The sequence below is a fragment of the Plecotus auritus genome (assembly GCF_963455305.1).
Source record: "Plecotus auritus genome assembly, chromosome: 12".
NCBI lineage: Eukaryota > Metazoa > Chordata > Mammalia > Chiroptera > Vespertilionidae > Plecotus > Plecotus auritus.
In genome coordinates, this window is record NC_137778.1 from 17571474 (window position 1) to 17599306 (window position 27833).

General features: G+C 39.4%; 1 protein-coding gene across 1 annotated transcript in view; it reads right to left on the reverse strand.

The window, feature by feature from the left end:
- Window positions 1-27833, reverse strand: part of HMCN1 (hemicentin 1) — a gene marked incomplete at its 5' end in the record, with an annotated part of 394143 nt that overhangs the window by 57907 nt on the left and 308403 nt on the right. The window contains 16 exons of the mRNA XM_080648250.1: window positions 3202-3336; window positions 3457-3594; window positions 4021-4128; window positions 5673-5837; window positions 6025-6146; window positions 8038-8194; window positions 9334-9461; window positions 9847-9991; window positions 11206-11347; window positions 12707-12843; window positions 14177-14258; window positions 18018-18214; window positions 22293-22571; window positions 23582-23679; window positions 24571-24754; window positions 25738-25862. Coding sequence (XP_080504376.1) covers window positions 3202-3336; window positions 3457-3594; window positions 4021-4128; window positions 5673-5837; window positions 6025-6146; window positions 8038-8194; window positions 9334-9461; window positions 9847-9991; window positions 11206-11347; window positions 12707-12843; window positions 14177-14258; window positions 18018-18214; window positions 22293-22571; window positions 23582-23679; window positions 24571-24754; window positions 25738-25862 — 2342 coding nt within the window. The remainder of the gene's footprint in view (window positions 1-3201; window positions 3337-3456; window positions 3595-4020; window positions 4129-5672; window positions 5838-6024; window positions 6147-8037; window positions 8195-9333; window positions 9462-9846; window positions 9992-11205; window positions 11348-12706; window positions 12844-14176; window positions 14259-18017; window positions 18215-22292; window positions 22572-23581; window positions 23680-24570; window positions 24755-25737; window positions 25863-27833) is intronic.

The window sequence follows — 27833 nt, forward strand, 5'->3', positions numbered from 1 at the left end:
ATGGAAAAAAACTGCATAGATAAAAACTTTTCCCACTTCTTCAGAAAATTATGGAAGGGCTGATGATAAGGATTTTTCTTTCCTAGTGTTTACAATAGGTTGATGACCACTACTGGTCTGGGTATTCTTTTCTTTTTTTTTTTTTAATATATTTTATTGTTTTTTTTACAGAGAGGAAGGGAGAGGGAGAGAGAGTTAAATGAGAGAAACATCGATCAGCTGGCTGCTGCACAGCGCCTATTGGGGATGTGCCTGCAACCAAGGTACATGCCCTTGACCAGAATTGAACCTGGGACCCTTCAGTCCGCAGGCCGACGCTCTGTCCACTGAGCCAAACCAGTTAGGGCTGGGTATTCTATTGAGACTCAAAGACAGCTGAAATTAGTATGAGAGAACAACCAACCACAAGCACAGGAGAGAGGAAGGAGAGGAAGAGGATGACCACCCCACCTTCAAGTCCAGAGACGGTAACAAGTTGCAGAGACAGCCATGATGCAAAATTAAAAAAAAATCCTCTGAAACATCCACCACCAATTCAAAAAAAGCTTGAGAGACAAGGCCAACAATATTCATTGTTACCACAGGCTGACAAAGAAATGAAATCAGAAACAAGAGATCTCTGAGAACTCCACTCTTCCAAGTAAGACCCTCCATGCCTGGCAAGACCCGGGGGTGCCTCGAACTATCTACTTCATCTCCAGAGGCTATGGAGAAATGGCCAGCTATGTAGAGACCAAATCTTAGGCCACACGAAAGGTGATGAGTAAAATAAAATCTCCATGTTGTGAAAAAATATGAATAAGCATGTTAAAATTATTTTTTACCAACCAAAATTATCTGGTTGTATCTGTGCTTGCAATTACAAATTGTATCTGCAAGGAGCAGCTGTATTCAGAATGGTTCCCGTCTCTAGAGCACACAATGATCTCTGGCTGCTTTTGGGATGTTGAAATGCTATTAGTTGTTTAATGTGTTTCTTTGTCCCATAATCGCTCATATCAATAATTTTAATCAATTGGTGAAAACAAAAAACAAAAACCCCTCAGTCTGAAACTGTTCTTTTCCATGACCTCTGTATTGTCCAGAACAGTGGTCGGCAAACTCATTAGCCAACAGAGCGGCAAACTCATTAGCCAACAGAGCGGCAAACTCATTAGTCAACAGAGCGGCAAACCGCGGCTCACAAGCCGCATGTGGCTCGCGAGCCGCGGTTTGCCGACCACTGGTCTAGACCAATGAGTATTTCTGGTCCTTATCCTATGTGACCTCTCACTTTCATTCAACAAAGCTGTCCACTCACTGGTTGAAACTCTCCTCTCCTAGCCTCAGTCTAGTTCTCGTCTGACTCCTCTGCCCTTTCCTTTTTATCTTTTCCAGTGTCTTCTCCTTTCTTGGACCCCTAAACAAAGCAGTGTCCCAGAGGGCTTTGTCCTTAGCTCTTCTCAACCAACCTTGTGAACTAAAATATAATTGTTACTTCCTAATTGATATCTTAGATTATACTTCTCCCATGAGTCCTGAATTCATAGATATTCATCTATTTGACATCACTAGGATTTCTAATAGTTTCCCACATTTAACACGATTAAGCACAAATCATAGTTTCCTTTCTCGTACCAGTTCCTTCCTTGCATTCCTTGTGGCGCAATCATCACTCACCAGCTCAAGCCCAGAGCCCAGTCATTCTTCTATTTTCCTAACCTCTCAAATCTGATTTATCAGCAATCTTGGCAATTACACCTCCATAAATATTGTCAACCCATCACTGTTTTCATTAACCCTTGCAACTCCCCACACCTACCCCCACTCCTGGCCAGACCATAATACCCTGCCTAGATGACTTCAATAGCTCTTCCATCTCTAGTCTTGCCTTTTCTTTAAGCTGTTACCTACATAGCAGCAAAAGAGATCATTCCAAAACCAAATCGGAGTTCTGGTTAAAGGCTTCCCAACGCACACACGATGAAATCTAACCTTCCTTTGGTTTTGGCCCTCCATGCACTGGCCCTGCCTTCTTTTCCCATCTCCCTCATGTTTGCCAGCCTCCCCCTCCTCATCACTGTCCAGCCACACTGGCCTGCTGCCTTCCTTACTCTTTCCTGTCGTTGGGCCATTGCACGTGCTGTCCTCTTTCAGACACTCTGCCACCTTACAGGCTCACCCTAGCTCAGTGGTTGGCAAACTCATTAGTCAACAGAGCCAAATATCAACAGTACAACGATTGAAATTTCTTTTGAGAGTCAAATTTTTTAAACTTAAACTTCTTCTAATGCCACTTCTTCAAAATAGACTCGCCCAGGCTGTGGTATTTTGTGGAAGAACCACACTCAAGGGGCCAAAGAGCCGCATGTGGCCCGCGAGCCGCAGTTTGCCGACCACGGCCCTAGCTCATTAATCAAGTCTCAGCTCATATGGGACCCCCTCAAACAAGGCACTTTCACTACTGAAGTGGTCCCCACGTTTCCCCATTATTCTCCATCTCAGCCTTTTGTTTTTTCTTCTGAATAGCATATATCAGAATTTGTAATTATTTATTTGGTAGTTTTCTCCTTTTTCATACTATAAGGGAAGAATCATATCTGTAATGTTCAATGTATTTCCACTTATCCCAATAAACATTTGTTGAAAAAGACAAAGAAATCAGATTTACAATCTGCAGGTAAGTGAGCTTTACTATAGAAATTAATTCATCACAAGAAAATCACGCTATAAGGAAATTCAAAATCAGCTAATGCAAATTCAGTGGCTCAGAACCTATTTTTAGTGCACTTAATTCACAATGGCAATGCATAGGATATGAAAATTATATCAAGAAAATATTAGCTAAATGTGGGAAAAAAAACCCATCTTGTCTTGAGGACAATTTTCTTCCCATCAACTTGGTTTAACTGCTATTATAATATGTTTTTAGGTGGATATTGCAATCTAATGTTTCAATTATGGAGAGAATGGCTTTAAAAATCACCTTACATGAAACAGAGTACCCAACAGCTGTTCACAGGAGATCAAAATAGGATGAGATGCCTCAGTTTTCTTATACAAACAATGCCAAAAAAACCTCCAAAACAAAATTTTTTTCTTCATAAGGGTCAGAGATGACATAAACTAAGAGTGTTGACAACTATTTTAGACATATGAATGTTGGTATTCATGGTTACAGCACCTGTGCAATGAAGACATACAGCTTTGTTATTTGGGTACCTTGAACATTTAACTTGATTTTGCCCAAGGCTGTACCAGCTGGATTCTGAGCCACACACATGTAAGAGCCGGCATCCTCTCTCACGGCTCTGGAGATCTGCAAGCCGCCACCAGGAAGAACGGCGTGGCCGTTGCCTACATCACAGTAAGGAAAGCGGAGAAGAATTTTTATTTTCATTTAAAAAATGACACTGCCTTCTGAGTCAGAAAGCACCATATAGCCATGGCTTTCTCGATGGAAACTGTGGTAGGTACCTGAAGTGATGACATTGATGCCTTCTTTTTGCCAAGTAATGAAAGGACTGGGTGTCCCTGTTGCTTCACATGGTAACAGAATGGGATTGTTCAGAATGACGTCCAGTTCACTGGGCTGAGGATGAATGGCTGGAGGCTCTGGAAGAACCAATCAACAGGAATAAACAATGCCACTCACTGGTGGCAGAAAAGTCTATAGTAGCCATGAGGTTACACAAACCCAGATTCATAATTCCAAAACTGTAGTGATCTGACTGTCCCAGGGAAAAGTGAATATTGGCCACATTACATTTTTTTTTTTTTTTTAGTCTTGCTGCTACTGTAGCCAGTTTCCGTTAGAAACCCAGAAACAGGAACAGGTTATAAAAATTCAAGAAGAAAAATAACGTGGGAATTGTTTTGTGGGGTTTATTATCTGTGTGTGCTCTTTAGTCTCTTTCAGACTACCTACCAGGCTTTCTTAGTCTCAACACATCACTGTGGCTCACAGCTCTAGAATAAATGTGGCAAAACAAAACAAAAAAACCAACGTCAAGTTTTTAACGAGTCAATCATCTTCCATACCCTGGACATGAAGGGTCACGTGTCGATGTGCAGTACCAGCCGCATTCCTGGCGACGCAGGTGTATCTGCCAGCATGGCTCAGTTCAGTGGCAAATATTTCAATTGCTCCTAAAAAGAAAAAAAAGTTTCCATGCATAGTGCATCCCTGTATTTCTGGCTCGGTAAAACGATGGTTCTGATTTTTGTGTTTTCACCCCCACGGCACAGTGGTGGTGCTTGGCTTATATTCATAGTTGTACCCCCTGAAGTGCCTAGCAAAGTACATTTAAAATCATTATTAACTGCTTTACTGAGGCAACACTTACATATCATAAAGTTCACCCACTTAGATGTACAATTCACAAATTTTAGTATATGTACCATAATCGAATCTTAGAATATTTCCATTTTCCTAAAAAGAAGTCTCATCCCATTTACAGTCACTCCTCACTCCCAACCCAGCCCTAGGCGACCACTGCTCTACTTTCTGTCTATTTGCCTTTGGGGAACATTTCACACGGAGGGGCGCACACAGAAGTCTTCTGTGTTTTTGAGTTTCACCTGTGGTAGCATGTGTCAATCTTTCTGTTCCATTTTATTACTCCATGGAATTCCATTGCATGGATGATACACACTTACCAGGTGATGGACAGATGAATTGTTTCTACTTTTGGCTATGATGAATTATACTGTATGAACATTTGCAAACAAGTATTTGTGTGGACACATGTTTTCATTTCTGAATAGATACCTAGGAATGGAGTTGCTGAGTCATGTGGTAACTCTGTTTAACATTAGAAGAAAGTTCCAAACTTTTTTTTTTTTTTTAGCACAATACTTAGTGCTGATGGATAATTAATGTGTATTTTATGATTTTAATTGTTATGAACCTCTATGGGTTTCTGAGACAGCAAAATACTTTGCTTTGAAAGCCAAGTTCCACCCCAAGAATAAACCTTCCATTATTTCCCTTCTAGTGAAGAAATAAACAAATTCTTGCAGAATAATATGCACACAATCATAAAGCCCCTGGATGTTAGTTGTTGCTTTATTTTATCCCCAGTGCAGCTCCCCGATGCAGGATGAGTTTTTCAGAAGCACCAATGTGAACCACCTATACTTTCATATAAGTGAATTATTTTTCTCTCTCCTCAATACTATAGGTTTTTAATACTTAACTTTTATAAATGATGGCTACCATCCTCAAAAATTATCCATTATAGCATTTATCATCCAGCCTTACCTGCTAAATTATAAACTGAAAGCAATGACCCCATATTGGTTTTAGCATCCACAACTACATGGTGTATTTTAAGTACTAAATGTTCTTTAAATAAATAGCCATTCTCTTTGGCCAATGAAAGAAATGCGGTTCACTCAAAGTCAACCAGTGAATTTGTTCAACCTTAGGTTTAGTAACTCTGCCCATAACATTCCAGTGATCCTGCTTATTATATTCAGATCAGTCTTAGATATTGTTATTTCTTTATGCTTTTTCTCTCTTCCTTTCCCCAGGTCCCCTTCAAACGCTCATTGAATTATTTTCCAGCTGCCTAATTCCAGAAATATAGATGTAATTTATTCTTTTATTTTGGTGTAAAAAAAGACAGGCAAGGCCATCCAATCATAATTACCGCAATCGACAAGTGTGCGACCACGGAACTCGATCTTACCCGAGGGCTGAATTCTGTAGCCATCTCCCCGGGGAAGCAGTCTTATACCGTTTTTCGTCCAGTGAATTGAGGGAAATGGAACTCCTGATGCAGTGCAGGTAATTATGGTTGGGGTGTGTTTGGTTACTAGGAGGTCCGTAGGCTCATCAGCTATGGAAGGTGGAACTAAAACAACAACAACAACAACACACAAAAAAGGGAAACGCCGTGTTTCCAGCGCTTCCAGATTTCCAAAGTGTTGTCATACATTTTTTTCTCTTTCTACACGGAAAGGAAATGTTAAGTGAGAGGAAAAGACGGGAAGGATGAACGATGTCAGCGTAGCTTTCACTCCACACTAAGCCAGCTCTACCTTGGACAGCGAGGTCTATGGTCCTCTTGTCCTCTCCAGCATCACTTGTCACGGTGCACTCATAGGTGGCAGTGTCATCCACGGAAGGGGAAATGATTACGAGCGAACCTGAAGAAAGGAGCCTAGAAGAAAGATTTTAAAGCAATGAGATACTATGTATCCGTTTACATAAATGTTTCCTGTTGGCTCAACATGGTACCATGTTATGAACGCAGGGAAATGGAACTTTTCTCATGTTACAATGAGCATCATTTCTCTGGATACTTTAGGTATCGGACTTGAAGTTCCTATGGCAGTCGGTTAATAGGGCCTCAACCTTGTTATCTATAGGAAGCAGTGGGTACAAGGGTTGTCTGAAGGGGGAGTCTTGCATTTTCAAGATGCTTCTATCATGATCAACCGTGCCCTTCTAAGTGAATACAGTGCAAAGAGCACACTGATGAGAACCACTGTTCACTGAGCATTGAATACATTCCTGGCACCTTCTCAAATGCTTCACATCAATGATCTCTGAATTTCACCGATAACTTTGCAGGTTGGATTTGGTTATTTACATTGATAGATGGGTAATTACCAGTCTATCTTGTACCTTTCCCTGTTTCACATGCCTCCTTACCTGTGTTGGATACCTTGGAGATGCATAGTACATATATCAGTAAGTCTTCTCCATCCAACCAATTTGAAACTAAAGTGTTTAGGAGGCTTAGTAAATATGCATACTATGCATATTTATTTAAATGTTATTTAAATAAGAATATATATATGTATATGTATGTATATATATATATATATATATACATATATATATACACACACACACACACACACACACACACACACACACATTTACTTCAAACTGTGCACTGGCAGTATAGAAACAACTTGACTGAGTGGGAACATATTTGACATGTTTTTTAAACCAAGGGCATTGTACATTTTTTCAGATAGTGTGTTCCCTCAAGTCACTAAACCCCAATGTCAAAAGATGCAAAGGCTGAGAAAGAGAGGGAAGCAACAGCAATTCAAGAGAAACACTCCTAGCTTCATATTTCTTGATGCATTAGAATTGATTTTTGTCAAAGATCTTTTCAAAGAGAACTTTTCTTTTAGGTACTATTGCAAATCCTTTGACAAGATAACTATTAACTTAATTGATGCTCATCTAAAGCGTCAGAAATTCCTAGAGACTTAAATGTTAAACTTTAAAAATAACACACTGCCATATTATGAGGTATGGTAGTAAACCCAGAAAAATGCCAAAAAAAAGGAGAAAATGCTGCTTTTCCTTCCAAACATGCTGCCAAATACCTAAGTTGTGTTTCAAGGTATAAAATTCGAGCTTTATTAGACAACTGAAACTTGAATCATTTTTACAGAATAATTTTTCTTTTGTACCAAATGATGTGATCATCCTTTGTCCTTTTGAAATGCCAAAAGGACTAAACACACACACACAAACACACAAAAACAACACCAAAAACAACAACAACAACAACAAAAAACACCCAACAACAAAAAAACCCCAAAACACCACAAAAAAACCCAGCAGAACAGAAATCTAATCCTGTAGACCTCACTAACAGGCTTCAGATAGAAAGGTTGCATGTATGATTCAGAAAAAGATTTTGGGTTGGAAAACTAATTCCATATAAAGAAAAAAAGAAATACTTTCCATACACTAGCTAATTCTTCATACATTAAGTTATTTGTTGTCTTCATAGCAAGATATAAATCTTTTTTTTTTATTTATTTTATTGATTTTTTACAGAGAGGAAAGGAGAGGGATAGAGAGCTAGAAACATCAATCACCTGCCTCCTGCACACACCCTACTTGGGATGTGCCTGCAACCAAGGTACATGCCCTTGACCGGAATCAAACCTGGGACCCTTGAGTCCCCAGGCCGACGCTCTATCCACTGAGCCAAACCGGTTAGGGCAAGATATAAATCTTAATTATCTTTTAAATGTTTTTCAAAATAGAAGGTGGGCTTTTTCAATGAAGCTATTTCTTACCTGTAGGAATTCTGGTTTTGATCCACATTGAGAAGGTGCCCGTTTTTTCTCCAGCTGATGGATGGTTTTGGTATTCCAGTAGCCTCGCAAGCCAGGGTCGTTTGAACATTCACCGTTACAGTGATGTTTGTAGGGCCCAGAGCAATAGACGGAGGAACTAAAACAGTCACCACATAAGAGGGAAACACTCAGCAAATACTATGCTGTCTGAAGTATTTCTGCCCAAGCAAAATTCATCATTGGCAACGCGCCTCAGTTACAAAAACAATACCACTGTGTGCATTCAGATAAGTGTTGTGATGGCGCCATTCATAACGGGGAGAAAACATGGGCCTTGCCTATTCATGGTACAGTAGGTCCTCGGGTTACGTCAGAGAGCCGTTCCTACGGCACGACGTAAGGCGATTTGCGACATAACACGATTTTTGCCGTAAGTCAGCACCCACACTAAGCACCTACGTCACTCACATGGAGCACATACACAGCAGTAATGAAGTGAAACAGTAAAAAAAATTTAAAAGAAAGGTAACAATTCCTGACCTTTACTTGTGGTAAATAATAAAAAACATAAAGCACATATGTACATACGTCGAAATGATGGGACTTTTTTTTTTTTTAATAAATAAATGGGAGATGGCGACGTAACCATGAAATGATGTATACCGAGTCCAATGTAACCCAAGGACTGCCTACCAGGCGTCCTCAAACTACGGCCCGCGGGCCACATGCGGCCCGCCGAGGACATTTATCCGGCCCGCCGGGTGCCACTGCCTGTCCTGCTTAGCAGCCGACTCATCCCGGGCCTGCAGTGCACACAGGAATTTGTTCATAGTTTTTTTTTTTAAACTATAGTCCGGCCCTCCAACGGTCTGAGGGACAGTGAACTGGCCCCCTGTTTAAAAAGTTTGAGGACCTAGTGTAATACATGTAAATAGCCTTGGATAGCAAAATCTTTTAAAAAATATATATATTTCACTTTTTTATTTTTCACTTTTTTGTTAATTTTCACCCAAGGACATATTTTTTCCAGTGATTTTTAGACAGAGTGGAAGGGAGAGAGAGACAGAGAGAGAAACATCGATGTGAGAGAGACACATCGGGGCCAGGGATTGAACCTGCAACTGAGGTATGTGCCTTGGACTGGAATCGGATCCAGGACCCTTCAGTTTGTGGGCTAAAGCTCTAACCACTGAGCAACCGGCGAGGGCTACGAAGGTCTTTAAGACCTTACCAATGTAGAGATATCAAAGAACATGTGACCCAAGGACTGGATGTTGTTCATACAAGTGCACTTACCATGGACTTGTAAGTCTATCCGCCTGCGGTCGGTCCCAGCAACATTGGTAGCCATACACAAGTATCGCCCCGCATCGGTGACGTGTGCAGCCTGGATGTGAAGGAATCCATTTTCCAAGATGGAGTATCTACAAGAAGGATCACAGTGAAGTCCCTCGAGCCAGCCTGCTCTGATGACTCACATTTTGACTGAGAGCACTTTCCAAGGCTTAGCTCAATCCAGCTCTAGTCTTTTCCCTGCTTCAGAAATTGCCAAGATGCTGGTGGAGACCAGGGCTGTGCTGCAGAGGTGCGCAGCAGATGGGCTTGTGATCTCGGAAGGATGACCATCGTTACGTTTTGGATGTAAGTCTTAGGAATTACGCTTTTAAAATAAAATAGCTTGATTCTCATATTAAGATGAAGAGACTCACTCTAATATACCAAGATCAGAATAATGCATGGGACAAAAGATGTAAGGACGTGTATTTCAGTTCTTACAGTAGGTTTTCACCCCATTTCCAGAACGGTTACCTTGCGTGATTCCCAGAGAGAACAGCCCCGTCCTTTCTCCACGTTATCCTCGGGGTTGGCACACCTTCAGCAAAGCATTCCAACACAGCTGACTTGTTTAGGTGAATGACAACACTCTGGGGGCCACTCCTGATGTTTGGAGGAACTGCACGAGAGATGCATGTGGAAGACTTCATTGATGTTAATAACGCAGCCTGAACGAAGACTTTGAAGCCGTAACACAAGGTGAGCGTTGAGTCACATCTGTAACTTTGCCCACAGCTAATTCAGGTTAGTATAAATAGAATCGGGGTTTTATTCCTAAAAATATTGTTCAAGATATTTGTGTTTAAAAATCAAGTGTAGATGGGGGAGGAGGTTTTAAATCCCTTATATGGTGTGTGAAATCTGGCTTTCTATAAGAGAGGCTTACATAAAAATCAGCTTTAGTCTGATGCAAATTAAAGATGATATTTCTTATTTCTCTTTGGCCAAATAATGGTCAGAGAATGTTAACACTGGCACCACTTCACTTTAAACGAAGAACAGAAAGTGGGCTGTTTTAACAAAAAGCACATCTGTGATTAATCATGCAAGTCTCAGAGCATGCATTTTATTAATCATCAAATGCATATGGGAATAGGGAACCTGAATTTTAATTTTAGTAGTAGAGATTTTAGTTGTGTGGGTCACCTAATATCCTGCAACGTCTCATACATTAAAAATCCAAAGGGACTGTTTTGGGGGAAAGTCTGTATTATCTTCCTCAAGCTTGGCAAAGTTTAGTGTTTAGATTTTATGTTCGATAAAATTGAAATTCAATGGCGGTTTCTGTCTAGTACATGTATACTGAAACACCAACCTCAATAAAGGCATGGCTCAGTGGCTGAGTGCCCTCTATGGACCAGGAGGTCAGGGTTCGATTCCCAGTCAGGGCACATGCTGGGTTGTGCGGGTGTGCAAGAGGCAGCTGATCAATGATTCTCATCACTAATGTTTCTATCTCTCTCCCCTTCTTCCTTCCTCTCTGAAATCAATAAAAAATATTTTTAAAAAGGTGAACTAAATAATGGGCCACTTGTCATTTGGTAATTTAGTGTATTAACTTCCTGAATGGCTCTGATCTGAATGACACGAAACATTAGGATATGCTGATGACAACTGGGCATATATTATCCTCTAAGCTAGAGTAATAAGTCTTTAATTATTTTTTTGAAATTGAGTTAGTTTGAATATGGCTACAATACAAATACTACATGTTGTCTTCTTCCAAAGAAATAGGAACCACAAGAATTATTATACTCATTAAAAATATTATCATCTACTTGAATGTCCTTGGCTAAATTTTTAAATTGTGAACCAATGATTGATTTTTCTTACCATTGACAGTGAGAATGAAGTCTCTTGTAGTCTTTCCTGCAATGTTGCTGGCAGCGCAGGTGTAATTGGCTGTATCACCTGGGTCCGCATTGTTCACTTGCAAGTATCTACCCCCAGATAGGATTCGGACTCGAGGTGTTGCCTGGATTCAGCAAGTAAAATATGTCATTAAAATGTCAGGGCAAGGAAGTGAAATGTTACTTTATAACATCAGCAGTCACTGTAGTAAACTGTAGAGCGTCTATTTAACAGTCCACTTTGTCTGCTCCCCCCACCATTATCCTGGTATCAAAACCCAGGAGGCCCCTGGCTCTCTAAAGCTTTCCATGCTCAGCTTGGGTGGCCTGCCCATCCTTGAGTGGATCACTGTGGCTAGCAGAACTGGGGACATTTATTGTGACTTTGCCTTAACCACACTCATAGACCTGGTTCTCCTGGGTGTGTTTTTTTTTAAATATATCTTTATTGATATATGGCCATGGTTCCCCTGGCCAGTGTTTGTTAGTGGTTAGAGCTTTGGCCCAGACATACCTGGGTTGCCGTCCCATCCCAAATGCGGAGGCTGGGATGTTTCTCTCCTCTCTCCTCTCTCTCCTCTCTCCTCTCTCCTCTCTCCTCTCTCTCTTCTCTCTCTCTCTCTCTCTCTCCTTCCCTCCTTCTTATTCTCTCTCTCTCCCTACCACCCTTCTACTCACTCTAACATATCAATGGAATAAATATCCTCAGGTGAGGATTAACAAAACAAAAACCCTATGAGAATATGCATATATGCATAACCATGAACACAGACAATAGTGCTGTGAAGGCCTGGGGGCAGAGGGAGCAGGGTGGAGGGAGTCAGTGGGGAAAAAAATGGACATCTGTAATACTTTCAACAATAAAGATATATTTTTAAAAAAACACACCCAGGAAAACCATGTCTATGAGTGTGGTTAAAGCAAAGTCACAATAAATGTCCCCAGTTCTGCTAGCCACAGTGATCCACTCAAGGATGGGCAGGCCACCCAAGCTGAGCATGGAAAGCTTTAGAGAGCCAGTAACCTGGTTCTTCAAGGATTCGTCCCAGACTCCTGATGTGGCACAGGCTCTTGGGGTTACGCGTGAGGTCCAAGTCTGGACCAGGGGATTGAGTAACAGGGCTGCCGTAGAGACTTGGCAAGACAAGTCAGTTCTTTGAGACTCTGAAGGTTTCTTCTCTCTCAAGAACAGAAACAACTGAGTGTTTCAAATCCAACTTGAATCCATGGGCTCCAGGAGATACATGCTTGGGCCAATTTATAGCATGTCTGGGATCAAAATACCTATCTTCTGATCCATAACTAGTTACTAACTAACTACCCTAGTTAAAGTTGAGAAAAGAAGGCTGATCTAAGGACCCTGTGCCCACCCCTGCAATACTGAAAAACTAGTAGCTGATGTTGGGTTTTGTCTACCTTAGCAAAGACTCCACAACTGATTTTTTTTTTCTCAAAATGAATCCTTGGAAGTTACCAAGACTTACCTGTAACCGTTCTCCATTTTTAAGCCAAGTGATTACAGGTGGGGGCACTGCATCCGATTTGCATTCCAGTGTCACTTGTCTGTTCCGTAACACAGTGAAATCCTGGGACCCATCTGTTCCAGCAATATTAGGGGGCACTGGGTGTGAGAAAAAAATACACCCAAGGCTTTCAATAAATGAGATGTAAAAGGATCTGAATTATAATATGTAATCAACAGATATTGCTTCTGCTATATGAGATAAAAGGCAGATACTTAAAACATTACTCATTCAGTTTATGGTACAAATGATTACAAATAGCAGCATGTGTTTTTACTTACTTAATACTTTTACACACATTAAGTAATGAAATTCTTCCACAGCCACATGGCTAACCTAATCACATTAACATCACCACTTAACAAGTAAAGAAACTCTGGCACAAAGAAGGGACTCCATGTGCAGGATACACTTGGTAATGATTTTCCCTGAACATCAGATCTTAAAACCACTAAATTAGGGTCTATCAAAATATTCAGCAATGTATATGTTTTTCTTAATATGCAGAAATATATCTTTTTAATGTAACATATTATAACACACAATTTACATGTCAATAGTGGCAGGTCTAATGGGTGTGCAGGGCAGGTGGGTGGAGGAGGACACTCCTGTATTACACCAGCCCTACAGTTTGCACTGCCTCACCACTTAGGTATTTCATGAGAAGCAGATAAAAATGTGCTTAGTTTTTTAAAAAGCTCCTCTTCATGAAGAGCAATTCCTACTTCTATGCCAGAGTGTAACTGGTCCGACTTTTTAGAACATAATTTGGCCTTAAATGTGTGTGTGTGTGTGTGTGTGTGTAAACAAGCAAGATATTTACAGGAATTCATTAAACTAAGATAATTAAGAAATAAGCCAACATGTATGTACAAGGATGTTTATCGCAGTGTTGCTTATACTGGTGAAAATATAAAAACAACCTAACAATTCAGAAATAAGGAATGGGTTAAATAAATGATGGCATATATATTAAATGGAATACTGTGCAATTACCGAAAAGTAATTTTATAAAGATATATTTTTTTGACATGAAAACATACTCACCATTCCATTAAGTGAGATTGAGAAACAGGTTAACTACTATATGCTCTGTGACCACATTTTTGTGACAAAATATTAATATGCAAAATGGTCTTATCTTTGTGTGGTAAGATTATGAATTAAACAATTTTCTTTTTATCATAATTTATATTCTGACTTTAAATATGAATTATTTGTGCAGGATCGAAACAAGTAACAAAACCCACTGAATTATTCCTTAAAAGCATTTGATCAGTAAAATATAAGCATCAGATTTGAAAAATACATATTTCCTAATGCATAATCATATCTTATGATCTACTGTGGCGTTGACTCATGTTCCATAAAATATGGCTTCTAACTAGGTATTAGGGAATGATGGACTGCCAAACATTTTGCCAAATTTACCATGCACTCTCACTAAATATTCTTTATCATCATCTCCTGCAGGGCTGGAGGCCAGGCATGTATATCTTCCTGTATCTTCAACCTACAAAAATCCAGATAAGTAAATTACCATGTTGGTTTTGATGATGAGACTAAATATCCACTAGAATGAATTTGAAAATCTCACACTAAGCAAGATTTCATTAAGATGGCGCAATAATGAATATTAATAAACTGTTTTAACATTCGTGACTAGCAATCATTTATCGAGCATTACTTGGCATCTCTATTCTGTGTAATTCTATGTTTTAACAGGGTTTCGGCACTTTAATCTCAGAATAATTGCATGACGGACTGGATGCTTAATGTTTATTAAAGAAACAAGTATTTACGAGTTTGAATGTCACACTGAAAACTTCAAATAGAGTCTTCCTAAAAAAAATAAAAATTAAGTAAATAAATGAATAAATAAATATCAGGCTATATAAATAAAGCACATGAATGCCACATTTTGAATCTACCTTTGACATACATGAGGAAACAATAGGGCTATATTATGTAATTTGGCTGCATACAGTGTTGACTGACAGCAAAATCTATTATTTTCTCACTAAAACCAGAAACATTTCTTTAAAAAACCTCATGCATAGTTTCCACTGAAAGTGTTAGTATTCATTCATATGTTTGACGTTGTTTTGTAGAAATGGCCCATGCTTATGTCTGAGTAAAGTATACTCTGGAAAATAGATGATCTTACTACTGTGAAAAATGTATTTTGGAAAAGTAGGAAAATCTTGTTTTCATTTATTTTACTACTTGAACATTCCTAGTATATTAGAAATTTTAAAATTCTTACATTCAAAACTGACTTTATAGGTTATGGAAAAACTTTTTGGTAGGCTTCAAAAACTCCTTTGAAAACATTTAAGACTGGTATGTTAAGACTAGTATTTTTGGAAAAATACTTAAACACAACTTTAGAAGAATGGCACTCACCCCGTCCTTCAATTAAGAATGTAAAATGCCGTGCTACTGCCTAGAGAATAATTTCTGAATTTCTCATCATATTTTCAAAACCTCTAAAAGTCAACTCTTCTCAACCAACTCATTTTACTCCCAAATAATAATTTCCCTGCACTTGTCCTGACTTAACCAAACTTGAACCATCATTCATGATTACTCTTAAATCTTGCCTCCTCCGAGAAATATTTCCTGAAGACTTATGCCCTTCAGGATATCAATGGTCATTATTTGTAGCTACATTTTCTAAGATGTGTTCTCTTAATAGCGTGTTTGAAAATTACAGCTGATCAGTTGTTTTTTAGAGTAAGATTCTGCAGAGTTGTTGACAAGTGCTATGGCTCACAAAGGAGGAGAAGGCACAGTACATAGGTTTCCAAGTCTACTTGGCCATACAATTCTTCCCTCTTTGGATTAAACCACAGATGAATGTTTGACAAAAGATATCTTAGGAAACTCTTGTCTCTACCACACATTTTGGAATTTGCAAAACATCCATTATGTGCCAGGCAATCTCTATGTTATAGGTATGTACATGAAAAGAGAAAAGCAAAGCATAATTTAGTAAGTGCTTTAAGCGAGGTGTGTATAAAATGTTACGGAAACAGAGGAGTGGAGGAACGAGGAGCAGTCTGTATACTTGATAACATTAAAAATTTCACTGCTATAATGTTTTTAATGGTTTTCTTACTTCTTTTCCGAATTTTAGCATACGTGTAGCTCTATTTCTCCTAGACAACTGAAAACTTATTGAAGGCCGCGAAATGTCTTAATGGATTGTGCTGGTATTCTCCACAATAGCCAGAACACGTGGGTCACCATTTAACACTCTATGCATCTCTGTCTTGTTTGGTTACAACCCAACTTTTCATTCTTGCATTTAAGACCTACTGCATTGTGGCCTTAATCTCCCTCTTAAGCTTTATTTATTTACTAGAGGCCCGTTGCACAATATTCGTGCAAGAATAGGCCTTCCTTCCCCTGGCTTTACTCCCAGCCGCCTGGGAGCCGGCAAGTCCCCGCTCCCTGGCTGTCCGGAGCCGGCAAGTCCCTGGTCCCAGGCCACCCAGCAGCCGGCAAGTCCCCGCTCTGTGGCCGCCCAGAGCCAGCACCTCCTCGCTCCCTGGACGCCTGGAGCCGCAAGTCCTCGCTTCTGTCTGAAGCACCACTACAGTAGCTCCCTCCGCCGCCCCCCTTCCCCTCATAGCAGGCTTCACTCCGCTCTGCTCCAAGCCTGCATATGCAAATTAACCTCCATCTTTGTTGGGTTAATTTGCATACTCACTCTGATTGGCTGTGGGCATAGCGGAGTGATGCTTAATTTGCATGTTTCTCTTTTATTAGGTAAGATTCATTTACATTTATGATTCTTTTATAAATGTATGATTTATATAATCCACATACATTCCTGTCTTCATGCTATTCTTTATGTTACAAAATTCTTTCACTTCCTTTTCGGCCTGTTGAAATTACAGCATTCAATGAGGGCATGCAACAAGGGGTAGGGGAGGCTGGGGGAAAGTCCATGGGGGAAAAAAGAAGGAGACATATGTACTACTATGTGTAATACTTTAAACAATAAAAAAAAAGAAATCACAGCATTCAACTGGTTTGCTAGCTGGACCTGGGTTTTCTCTGGGTTACTGCATTGTCTGAGGGAGAGAAGAGGGGAATGGAAGGCGTGTTCTCCTTGGTGTTAGAAATGAGAAGTGTGCTGAGCTCCACTGCCTTCTGAAGCAGATCCAGGACTGAGGCCGAGCTCCATCACTGAGCAACAATAAGTACTCGGCAGGCAAGTACTTAATCTCTCGGGATCTGTTTGTGGGTTTGTAGGATCGGGATAAAGACATGGCCTCAGAGAGTTGTCATGAGGGTCACAATTATGATAGACCCACAGCTGAACACAGGACCAGCACAATTTATAATTCTCACCTTTCTTTTTCCAGCTCCCTTTCCTTCCTTCCTCTTACCTCAGTGAAAATGCAAACAAAATGTAATTAAATAATTTGCTATTCTATTTTAAAATGAATGATGATTATAATAACAATAATAGCAGCAGCAATAATTCTATCTAACACTATTTTAGAATCACTACATGCCTGTGGCATCAGTCTAAGCATGTGTGTTAGATTATCTCTAAATCCCCAACTGTACAAGTTAGGTATTATCATTTCCCCCTCAGTTCACAGATGAGGGCATTGGGCCACAGGTGGGTAATATTTGTAATATAAGGTTTGCCTTTATTAGAACAGAAGACTGTTGCACTAAGATATTCCAGACATATTCCCCTTAAATATACTCATATTTCTGATTAATTTCCTTAAACACAAGGAAATAACAGTCAATTTTACTGAATTGTTCATTTTTTTAAAAAATGGTGTCTCTTTAGATTTTCAGTTGTGGTAGTTCATTTTGAAGATCAAAAGTGCTCTTTGAGGCTTCATATATATTTATGTTGAATTGCTTTTTGGCAGTTCCATAAAGTGCTACATGGCACAAATTAATAGCTTCTGAAAATATTTGATCAGTTATAAACACTGAAAATTTATAAAAGTTAATGAGCAGATATCTTACTTCTTTCTCAAAATAGATGATTTTACTACTGTGAAAAATGTATTTTGGGAAAGTAGGAAAATCTTTTGATACTTCCACTTCTTTTTAGTCATGTTACCTTGTAAGTGTCTACCCAGTCATGCATATTGTAGGACCAATCTATCATTGCTAAAGTTACGGAGAGCTGTGATGTATTCCAACTCAAAGATGTAATTTCCCCAACATTTCTCATATATCAGCAAGGGAGAAGCTGAACCGAGGATAAAATAATTGTATGAACTGAACTTACCTGACTACTAGATATTCGAAGAACCTCTCCTCCTCCAAGAGTTTGTACCTGATCTGTCTGGGGAAGGGGCCGTCCATCTTTCATCCAGGTGATTTTAGGAGCTGGGATTCCAGATGCGATGCAGGTAAGTTCAAGTGGATTATTAACAATCACTGATATCTCTGTAGGTTCTTCAGATCCATTGATATAAGGTGGTTCTATTGAAAGGAAATTAGAAACAAAATAAACTTGCTGTTTCATAAAGTACTGCTGATTAGAAAATCTTTAAAAGAAAACTTGACTCAAATTTATGGTTCAGCCCAGCCGGCGTGGCTCGGTGGTTGAGTGTCGACCTATGAAACAGGAGGTCACGGGTTCCACTCCCGGTCAGGGCACATGCCCAGGTTGTGGGCTCGATTCCCAGTGTGAGGTGTGCAGGAAGCAACCAATCAATGATTCTCTCTCATCATTGATGTTTCTATCTCCCCCTCCCTCTCCCTGCCTCTCTGAAATCAATAAAAATATAAAAGAAATGTATGGTTCATATGATACAATCTAATTAGAACAGGATACCAAAATAATTACCAGATGTTATGACCATTTAAAAAATGGCAATGTTTTAAAAAGGATGGCTCATGGGTATAACACATCACAAAGTAACAAGCCATTACAAAGTAGCTACACCTCAGTAATTGGGGTTCAGATCATTAGAGTAGTCTTACTTAACTGTGAAGATTTGAAAATAATAAAAAGTAAATCCATCTTTTTCAAAGAGAGATACTTAAACACAGTAGTGTGTTTTTGCACTTTTTAAATATCCACTGTTTTTACAAAAGCAACAGGCAAATGCTATGGAATTTTGCTATCAGCTCTTCAGTGCAGAACTTGAAGAGGAAATGATCACTAAGCAGAAGAAAAAAAGTTACACTTGGAGAGTATTTCTACATAAAACACATTTGTTATGTCTGGGCAGAAACACTTTCCTTTTTCGTTATTTATACTTCTAAATTATCACTCTCAAGGGGATGTTAAGGAATCTAGACCCTGCAAAGGAACAAGGTTTTCAGTTCCACTGTTTGAAACAGAGCTCCCTTTTAAAGACCATTCAAGTTTTCTACGAACATTTCCTGCGTACTGTTTCGTAAGGATGCCAAAATAGCTGTTGGACAGCTCCAAACATTAACGGTCTTCTTATGTTCTTTATTTTTATTTTTTTAAAAATCAGGCACATAGTTTAGAACAGAGGCTCACAGGAAAGGAGCTGGAGTCAAACAGCCTGAGTTTGAATCCTGGCTCCAAAAATTAGTAGGTTGGTGAATTTGAACACATCTCAAAATAAGGATGGTACTGTTATTTCACTATAGGATTGTTGTGAGGATTTAATGAGGTCATCTATGAACAATGTATATTTCTTTTGTGTTTCTGAATCTGTTTTTATTTTATAGTTAAAGTTTAAAAAAAAGTTATTACTATTACAATGCCTGCTACAGCTGTTGGTATTACTATTAAAACCCGCCTCCTAAAAATTTCTACCTATGGTCATCGTTTTTCTTTCTGGAAAAAGGAGGATATATTAAATCTGTCTTTGTTTATAGATTATAATTGAGAAATCAGCCAAAATACATTTCCTTAAGTGTATTTTAAGTTGATTCACTATTTCTTGCTTAAAAGATTTGTGTCTCCATGTTGTTTACTGAGTTAAATAAAAGCTCTATATTACAGCTCCCAAGGCTTTCATAATATGGCTTAGTCTATCTTTATAATAGTATCTACTTTTAATATACTTACTTGTCCTTCCACAAGTTCAGTGCTTTCTTGTTCTGTGACTTTTCTAATGCCATGCCTTCCAGTGAAACATTGCCCACTAATCCCATTTCCTAACTGAGCATATTCAAGGACAACCAAGGTCACACGAATGTCATTAAGTTCATTTGTAAAACTATATATCCTTCCTTGATTATCTCAACAAACTATGACATTTCTACCCCTTTTAATTTCCAGTGTTGTCTGTATCACTCAAAAGCATGTCCCTGATTCTTTTTTTTGACTCTGGTCAATTCTTTATTTCTCTTACTCACTGTTTATTTACTACTAGTAGCCCTGCACATGAATCTGTGCACCAGTAGCTCTCTGCGGGGCCTGGCAGCTCCATGCCCGCTGCCCAGAGGCTCTGCGCGGCCCAGAGGCCCTCCGTGGTCAGGGTGGGACGCTAGCCTTATCACCATGGTGATGAAGCAAGCATTCCGCCAGGCCTCTCAAGCTGCCTGCTCTCAGCGGCCGCCTCCGCAGGACTGGGGGACTCCGCTGGGGCTGAGGTAACTGGGCGCCACCATATTTGTGATAGAGTGACGGTTAATTTGCATGTTATCCTTTTATTAGATAGGATGTGTCAGCCATCGTGGATAAAAAGATGAGTTAGGCATGGCCTTTATCCTCAAAAGATTCTAGTCACTAGATTTAAAATCACAACAGTAACAACATGTTCCCTAATGGCTCAATCCCCAGTCATCAGAGCCTACAGGTGCTAAGTGATTGTGAACTTCTGTACTCCGGGTCTTGTCCCGAGGTCTTGTATTCGGGTGGCCTAGGTATTGTCCACAGTCTCACGACTCCAGAACTTTATTTCCAGCCTACATCTCTCATCTGAGCTCCAGACGCAGAAATCCAATGATTAGATAAACATCTTCAGTGGGACGTTTGAAAACTACGTCACCTCAACCTGTTGCCTTATTCCTCAAAACCTGGTCCTTTCCCAGCAGTCCCTGCATGTATGTGAAAGATCCACCAATCATTCAGTCAGGTGAGCCAGAAACTAGGAGTCCTCCTTGGTATCTGTTTCACCTGTGTTCAAATCCACACCTGAGTCCTAACCCTGCTACCTGCCATTATTACCAGAACACATCTTCCTCTCACCTCCATCACTAATCTGAGCTAAAAAACACTTACTTGGACCCATATCTCCTCCCTCCTGGCCGCAGGTGCCTACCCAATATTATTTATTTGTTTATTTTGCGTTAACAGACCCTGAATTTGCTGGGGTTGTGCCTCTTCAGTAGAGAGCAGGTGGAGCAGCATGTGAAGATTCTGACCCACAGATACTCATGGGACTTCTAAGAAAGTCCCTAAAGGGCGAACTCTTTGCCCTATGAGCTTTTCCTGCTCTATTGCTGCATCCAGTGATTCTGGGGGCGGGGGGTGAGCAAACAATGCATGATCCTGGAACTACGATATGAAAGCCAAGAGAACTATAAATTTCTGAACTGGTGAACCAATGCAACCACCGCCTACCTCCAGGTATCTCGCTCAGCAAGGGAAACAAAAGTTCTTTGTTCCAGCTGCCATCTTTTTAGATGTTCTGTTTTTCCTAAACAAAATTCTGAATAATACACTGGTCTCCCGCTCTAAGTAGCTCTGCAGTAAGAATGGCCTTTTCAAACTGCAACTCTACTCATGGCATTCCATTTAGTAGAATTTTTACTGGTTTTCTATTGTTCTAGGATAAAAACCAACATTTTTAATGTGGCTGACAAAGCCCTTCCTAGCCTGGACCCTGTCAAAACCCCTTAGCTTTGTTTTGTAGGATTTCCTCCCTTGCTTTCAGTATTTTTGCCAAAATGGACTTTCCAGAACCACTAATACACCACGACACCTCCCACCACGTGGATGGAATTAAGATGAGAATAGCAGCTCCCCAAATTAGCACATTGACATTCACATTCTGAGGGTAACATGATTCAAGAGTATGCAGAAACCTCTCCTCTTCCCACTGAGGCAGTTTTCAAATCTGTCTTAAGAAAATGTAATTTTTATAAACCCTTCAGCTGGGAAGGCTATTCTTTGTAAATGACTCTAACAACATCAGCGTTATTTTTCTCTTTCATTTTTCTACATCCAGAAATGCACCATGATTCTATTTCTGAGTTCATGAATTCCTAGAGGGTCTTTCTTTCTCTCTTTGCCCACTCACTGCCTCTTCCTGGGCCAGGGCCTGCATTTTCAGGCCTGTATGAGTACAACAGGCTCTTCTATGAATTCTTCACTCTGTCATCAGAAGGAATTTGGGGGAGATGAAATCTAGTTGTAACACATCCCTGTTTGCGCTCTTTTATTGCCTTTGTCAAGGGGTCAAATTCTCTAAAATGTTCCCAAGGCTCGATACGGTTTGTATTTTTCCAGTCTTGTCTTTTGCTACGCCCCCTTTCTCACTCAGTTCAGTGAGTACAGATGGACAACTCAAGCTCTACCGTTTTCAGGTGAAAGATGTAGGCAGCTCCTCAATTCTGAATGTTTACATACCTAGGACCTTCAGGATAAAGTGTTTGCTGACTTCTCCAGCTTCATTGGAGGCAATGCAGGTGTACCTTCCCGAATCTTTGGTCTCTGCTTTGACGAGTTGAAGAACCATTCCTTGAGTGCTTACTGTCAGATGGTCATCAAGCCCCAGAGGCTGGCCATCCCTAAGCCACGACATCCGGGGAGTTGGGGTCCCATCTGTGAGGCATGTCATGGAGGTAGAACTGCCCTTGACAACTGTGATTTCCTCTGTTCCCATGGCATTGTCGAGATTCGGTGGTACTACACATAAAAGAAAACGGGCAAATTTTATATATTTACTTTAATTTGACATCAGTTTAGATTAAAAAGTTGAAGAGTTCAATTAGTTGTATAGTGTTTCTATGCTCTGTAAAAATATAGAATTTAAAATAGCATGTAATGAATTGATGACGTCGCCATAAAAACACGTGTTAGGTAGGCTAATTACTAATCTTCCAAAGTATTAGCGATGAAACCTCAGGATTGTTTCCTGTAGACCATACAATGTTCCAATGTGTTTAAATTTTGGCCATTTTTTAACTGCATAGGTTTGTCTCTTTAATTTGTTATAATACATATTGTAAATTCCAGAAGTATATTTTCAACTACTTTCAATAAATAAAATAATAGTATATTCTAGAGCAAGTTTTATATAAGCCAACATCAGTCATTTGTTGATATATTAAATAGTTACTTGACTCTTCTGAGATGTCCTTAGGGATTGAGGAATCTAGACCAGAAAACCTTAATATTTCAGAAATGAAAGGTTACGAGTTCTCTATACATACACACAGAGACATATGTAGGGTGTCCCAAAAATGTATATACCCTGTATATATGATAGCTCAATTGATGTTTCTTTCTTTCCAGACTGAACCCATTGGAATGAATAATTATTCAAAGTGTATACATTTTGGGGACACTCTGTTTATGCACATATCAATTCACATTTTTGATACTGTAAATGGGCCACTAATAATATTAGAAAACAGCCTGAACTTTTTATTTGTATGAAAGGAATGGTCTTATGTCTGGATTGAAATGCTATTTTTAAAATTTTAGATTCAACTTAATTCCAGGTTAGAAGAGCATTTTGGCAAATAGACAGTATGCTCTAACAAATATGAACCTCTTGGAAGAAAATGTGTTCTTTCCTAGTTGGCAAGATCCTATTTTACCAAGCTTTTTTGGTATGGCAATATCTCAATATACAAGCATGTTGCTTAATACTAGATCCATGGTAAAACACTAGAGTCACTTCTGCGACATACCAAACACGTGAAGACTATAATGTTTGTTATCCACCCCAGCTCTGTTGGAGGCCACACAAGTGTACACGGCAACATCAGACACCTGGGCTCTCACAATCCTGAAAAACAATTGGACCCAACAGTTCATAATTAGATCCCATTCAACATACACAAATAAAATACCTGTGGTTTAAATATAGATATAGGAAGTGATTTATGTTGGAAAAGTTTAGGTATGAAGGTTATAACCATCCATCATAAACCATAGATGCCTCAAATGTAATTTATTCTACAAAGTTCATTAGACACTGACAGTAAGCCACTGAAAATATAATACAGTTTGAGAGGTGAATATTTTTCAAATACATTCTAATAAAGAATGATATTCATGTGAAAAATCACAGGATTTAGTAGGCATCTTCCTATCATTTGCCTATAAATTTTAGCTAAAATAGTTGTTCTCAGAAATACACTGAGTGGCCAGATTATTATGATCTCTGAATGCATAATAATCTGGCCCCTCAGTGTATATCCTATATAATAAAAGGCTAATATGCAAATTGTCCCCTCGACCAGGAGTTCAACCAGCAGGCAGGCCGGCCCCCACCCATGCACCGGGCCTCTAATACACACACACACACACACACACATGCATGCACGCGCACACACACACACACACACACACACACACACTGAGTGGCCAGATTATTATGCGTTCAGAGATCATAATAATCTGGCCACTCAGTGTATATATGAAATAGATACGTCCTTTATAAAAGAGCTATTTTACATAATTTATTAAAATATGAGCATTGAAATACGAATAAAAAGCCACTGTAATTAAATATTTGTTATCCTCCCTCTTCTAAAAAGACACTGAAAAGGAAAACAAACAATAGTAAAAACTTAGAAAAAAAATTCCTTAAACATGGTTTAGATAAGTTAAAGTCTACAGTTACTGAGATTTTATCTGTCCAGCAAACAACAAGTCACAGGCAATCAAAGCTGACCTAATGACCTGCCCTCCTGACAGCAACCGGATGTGGGAGGACAGAGGCACAGGAAGTCCGTTCTTCAGCCAGTTTATCTGGGGTGGAGGCGTCCCTGAGGCTCGGCATTCAATATTTATGGAAGTGTCCACCAAGGCCGTTAGTTTCTCTGCTTCTTCTTGATTGCCCCTGATTGCAGGTGGAACTATGTCATGCCGAAAACGAGAGAGGGAAGGGGGTGGGTGGGTGTTACTAGTGCAAATCATCTCACAAGGAACCTGCGATGACATTGTATTTTATTTTATTTTTTATTTTTTTAATATATTTTTATTAAGGTATTATATGTGTACATATCTTACCATTGCCCCCTCCACCCCACTCCCATACATGCCCTCACCCCCCAATGTTTTGCATCCGTTGGTTACTCTTATATGCATGCATGTAAGTCCTTCGGTTGATCTCTTATTTCCCCCACCTCTCCCTAACCTTCCCGCTGTAATTTGACAGTCTGTTTGATGCTTTACTGCCTCTGTATCTATCTTTCTGTTCATCAGTTTATAATGTTTTTTATTATCCACAAATGAGTGAGATCATGTGGTATTTTTCTTTCATTGACTGGCTTATTTCACTTAGCATAATGTACTCTAATTCCATCCAGGTGACTACAAATGGTAATAATTCCTTCTTTTTTATGGCAGCATAGTATTCCATTGTGTAGATGTACCATAGTTTTCTAATCCAGTCATCTGCTGACGGGCACCTAGGCTGTTTCCAAATCTTAGCTATTGTAAATTGTGCTGCTATGAACATAGGGGTGCATATATCCTTTCTGATTGGTGTTTCTAGTTTCTTAGGATATATTCCTAGGAGTGGGATTACTGGGTCAAATGGGAGTTTCATTTTTAACTTTTTGAGGAAACTCCATAATGTTCTCAACAGTGGCTGCACCAGTCTGCATTCCCACCAGCAGTGCACGAGGGTTCCTTTTTCTCCACATCCTCGCCAACACTTGTCGTTTGTTGATTTGTTGATGATAGCCATTCTGACAGGTGTGAGATGGTACCGCATTGTCGTTTTAACATCGTATTTTCAAACGAAATGCGTCCGACACCCACTGCTGGACCTTCAGATTGTGCTGAGAGAGCCCTGACGGAGCACAGCCGAAAGAGGGCGGGATTTCGTATTTACCGTAAACATTGAGGTTAAAAATTCGGTCTTCCTCTCCAGCAGGATTAGTGGCGACACACGTGTATTTCCCCACGTCGGACGGGAGAGCCCCGTGAATGATTAACGTGCTGCCGCTGGCAGTCACCCTATAAAAGAGCACGGAGAGGATTTGCATAGAGCGACCATCTGGAAGACTTACCCCAGGTTACGGTGTTCTTTTAAAAAACACAGACCTCAGAGGGAAGGCAGGCGAGGTTAGGCAGAGGTGCTGGGTGTGGGTAAGAGATTAACCAGAGGACTTGTATGTGTATAAGCCTAACCAATGGAGCCAGACAGTGCGGGGGCGGGGGGCCGTACAGGCCAGGGCTGGGGTGTGGGGCCAGGCTGGGAGATGACAATGGGGGGAAAAGACATATGTAATACTTTCAACAATAAAGATTTAATAAAATTTAATTTAAAAAAAACAACACCACACCATAAAATAATGGTGCACATATTTTACACTAACTACATGGAAGCCTGAAAAGTCAGAGCTAGTCCAACAGATGGAGATTTCAGGCAACCAACTAAAATTCTACAGTCTGGTATGCATGCATATGAGCCTAACCGGTGGTCAGGGACAACAGGGGGATGGAGGCATGCGTGGGGGGGGGGGGGTTGGGATGGGAATGGGGGGATGAGGACAAATATGTGATACCTTAATCAATAAAGAAATAAAAATAAATAAAACAATAAAAAAATAAAATTTCTACAGTCAAGAGTCTCATATATCCACTGCCTCCTTATGGGAAAAAAGGAAACGAACAAAATTAGATTAGGAACTTCTCTATCCAAAGACACTGTTTTTCTTTTCTCCCTTTCCCCTCATAGTTAGAATATTTTATCTTTCGTTGTCAATAAGGTTTGAATTAAATAAAAATTATTAAAAATTCTGGTATGAAAATTGAAAAATGCTACAATGAGAAATTAAAGAATATATATTAAAAATCTAGTTATAACCCTGGCCTGTATGCTCAGTGGTTAGAGTGTTGGCCTGAGCACCAAAGGGTCATGGGTTCGATTCCGGATATCTGGGTTGCAGGTTCAATCCCCAGCCCTGGTCGGGGTATGTGCAGGAGGCAACCAATCGATGTGTCTCTCTCACATCAATGCTTTTCTCTCTGTCTCTCTCTCCCTCCCCGCTCCCTTCCATTCTCTGGAAATCAATGGAAAAAATATCCTCAGGTGAAGATGAACAAAACAACAACAACAACAAAATCTAGTTATAAACACTGTGTGATACTTAATGAGAGGGAGTGGAATAGAATAATTTATTTAAATTGTGATACCAACTCAGGATTATGTATGCGTGTATTTTGCCAACATTTTTCTAGAAGTTGCTAAAGCTTTTCCTTTGAACTGTGTAAATGATAAATAATAACTACACAGTTAGATTATCAAAGACATTTAAGATCATTGCATTATTGACTCTCTTCACAGACCAATTACCAAACAAAACTTCCTGTTTTATAAAGAGATTACATTGCTATCTATAGTTACTCCTACAATGGTGATTTTACTAGTTTCTTCAAGTGTCAAAAGTAAATAGTCCATTTCTAACATACCATGTTATTAAATATGGTTATTGAGAATTACAATAATATTTTCTGGTTCTGTTGCATTTTTTCTTTTTCAAAATGTGCATTTTAAAATTCCACGAGTTTAACCATCTGAATGAACAAAAAAGCAAGTTGCTATGACCATGGAAAATAATTAGTTGACTTTGAAAAACTTTATTTGATTGATGAATTGTTCTACTTACTAACCTATACATATTGTGGAGCAGTAAACAAATAATCAATAAAGTGGATATAAGAATAAATACAGTTAGACTCTATATAAAATAAGTGAAAGATTGTAAATTCCTAGCTACAAATATTATCTTATGTAAGATCTTTAGGTCCCACCAACTATCTAATACGTAACATGGAATAGGGTTGATATCAACTGATTTAATAAAAATAATTAAATATTTGTTAACTATTCAGAAATGTCCACACCAGAGATATGAAACTTAAAGTGTATCTCTAAAATATTGGGCTATTTACCTCACTTTGTAAAGGGAACAAATATCTAAA